This window comes from Penaeus monodon, chromosome 22 (assembly GCF_015228065.2).
Source record: "Penaeus monodon isolate SGIC_2016 chromosome 22, NSTDA_Pmon_1, whole genome shotgun sequence".
Classification (NCBI taxonomy): domain Eukaryota; kingdom Metazoa; phylum Arthropoda; class Malacostraca; order Decapoda; family Penaeidae; genus Penaeus; species Penaeus monodon.
This window is the reverse complement of record NC_051407.1, coordinates 15,868,341-15,868,790: the sequence shown is the minus strand read 5'-3', so window position 1 is coordinate 15,868,790 and position 450 is coordinate 15,868,341. Positions and strand designations below refer to the sequence as shown.

General features: G+C 65.6%; 1 protein-coding gene across 1 annotated transcript in view; it reads left to right on the top strand.

The window, feature by feature from the left end:
• The window catches only part of LOC119586950 (probable dual specificity protein kinase madd-3), a gene marked incomplete in the record, with an annotated part of 25,662 nt that overhangs the window by 2,246 nt on the left and 22,966 nt on the right, over positions 1-450 (top strand). Inside the window, 1 exon segment of the mRNA XM_037935683.1 lies at positions 43-414. Within this exon segment, the coding sequence (XP_037791611.1) occupies positions 43-414 (372 nt within the window).

The following is a 450-nucleotide window of genomic DNA, read 5'->3' as shown; positions in this document are numbered from 1 at the left end:
CCCACGACGCCCCAGGAGAGCAAGGGCGGCCTGTCCGACATCGGTTATGTCCCCGCATTGGCCCCCAAGTCTCCCCTGGACCAGCAAGTGTCCGTGACCGTGTCCGTGAAGCCCAAGGTCGCCGGCGCCGCCCTGGCCTCGAAGCCGAAAACCGACCAGGACGACTCGTACTCGTTCGTCAAGTACAAGGCGAAGGCTGGGGTGGGGGCCGCGCCGTCGGGCAACGGCAAGGGCCTCAAGTCGGCCGCCTCGACGGCGAGCATCTCGGCGTCGGCGCTGGGCCCCGGGGCGCCCGCGCAGCCGCTGCGGAAGGCGGGGGTGTTGGACCTGCTGGGCATTCAGGAGGTGGGGAACAAGACTAGTGTGAAGCAACAGTATTCTTCCTTCTACAGCTCTAGTAGCGTGAGTAGTGATGTAAGTAGGGCAGTGACTGGTCCACGCTGCTCTGCT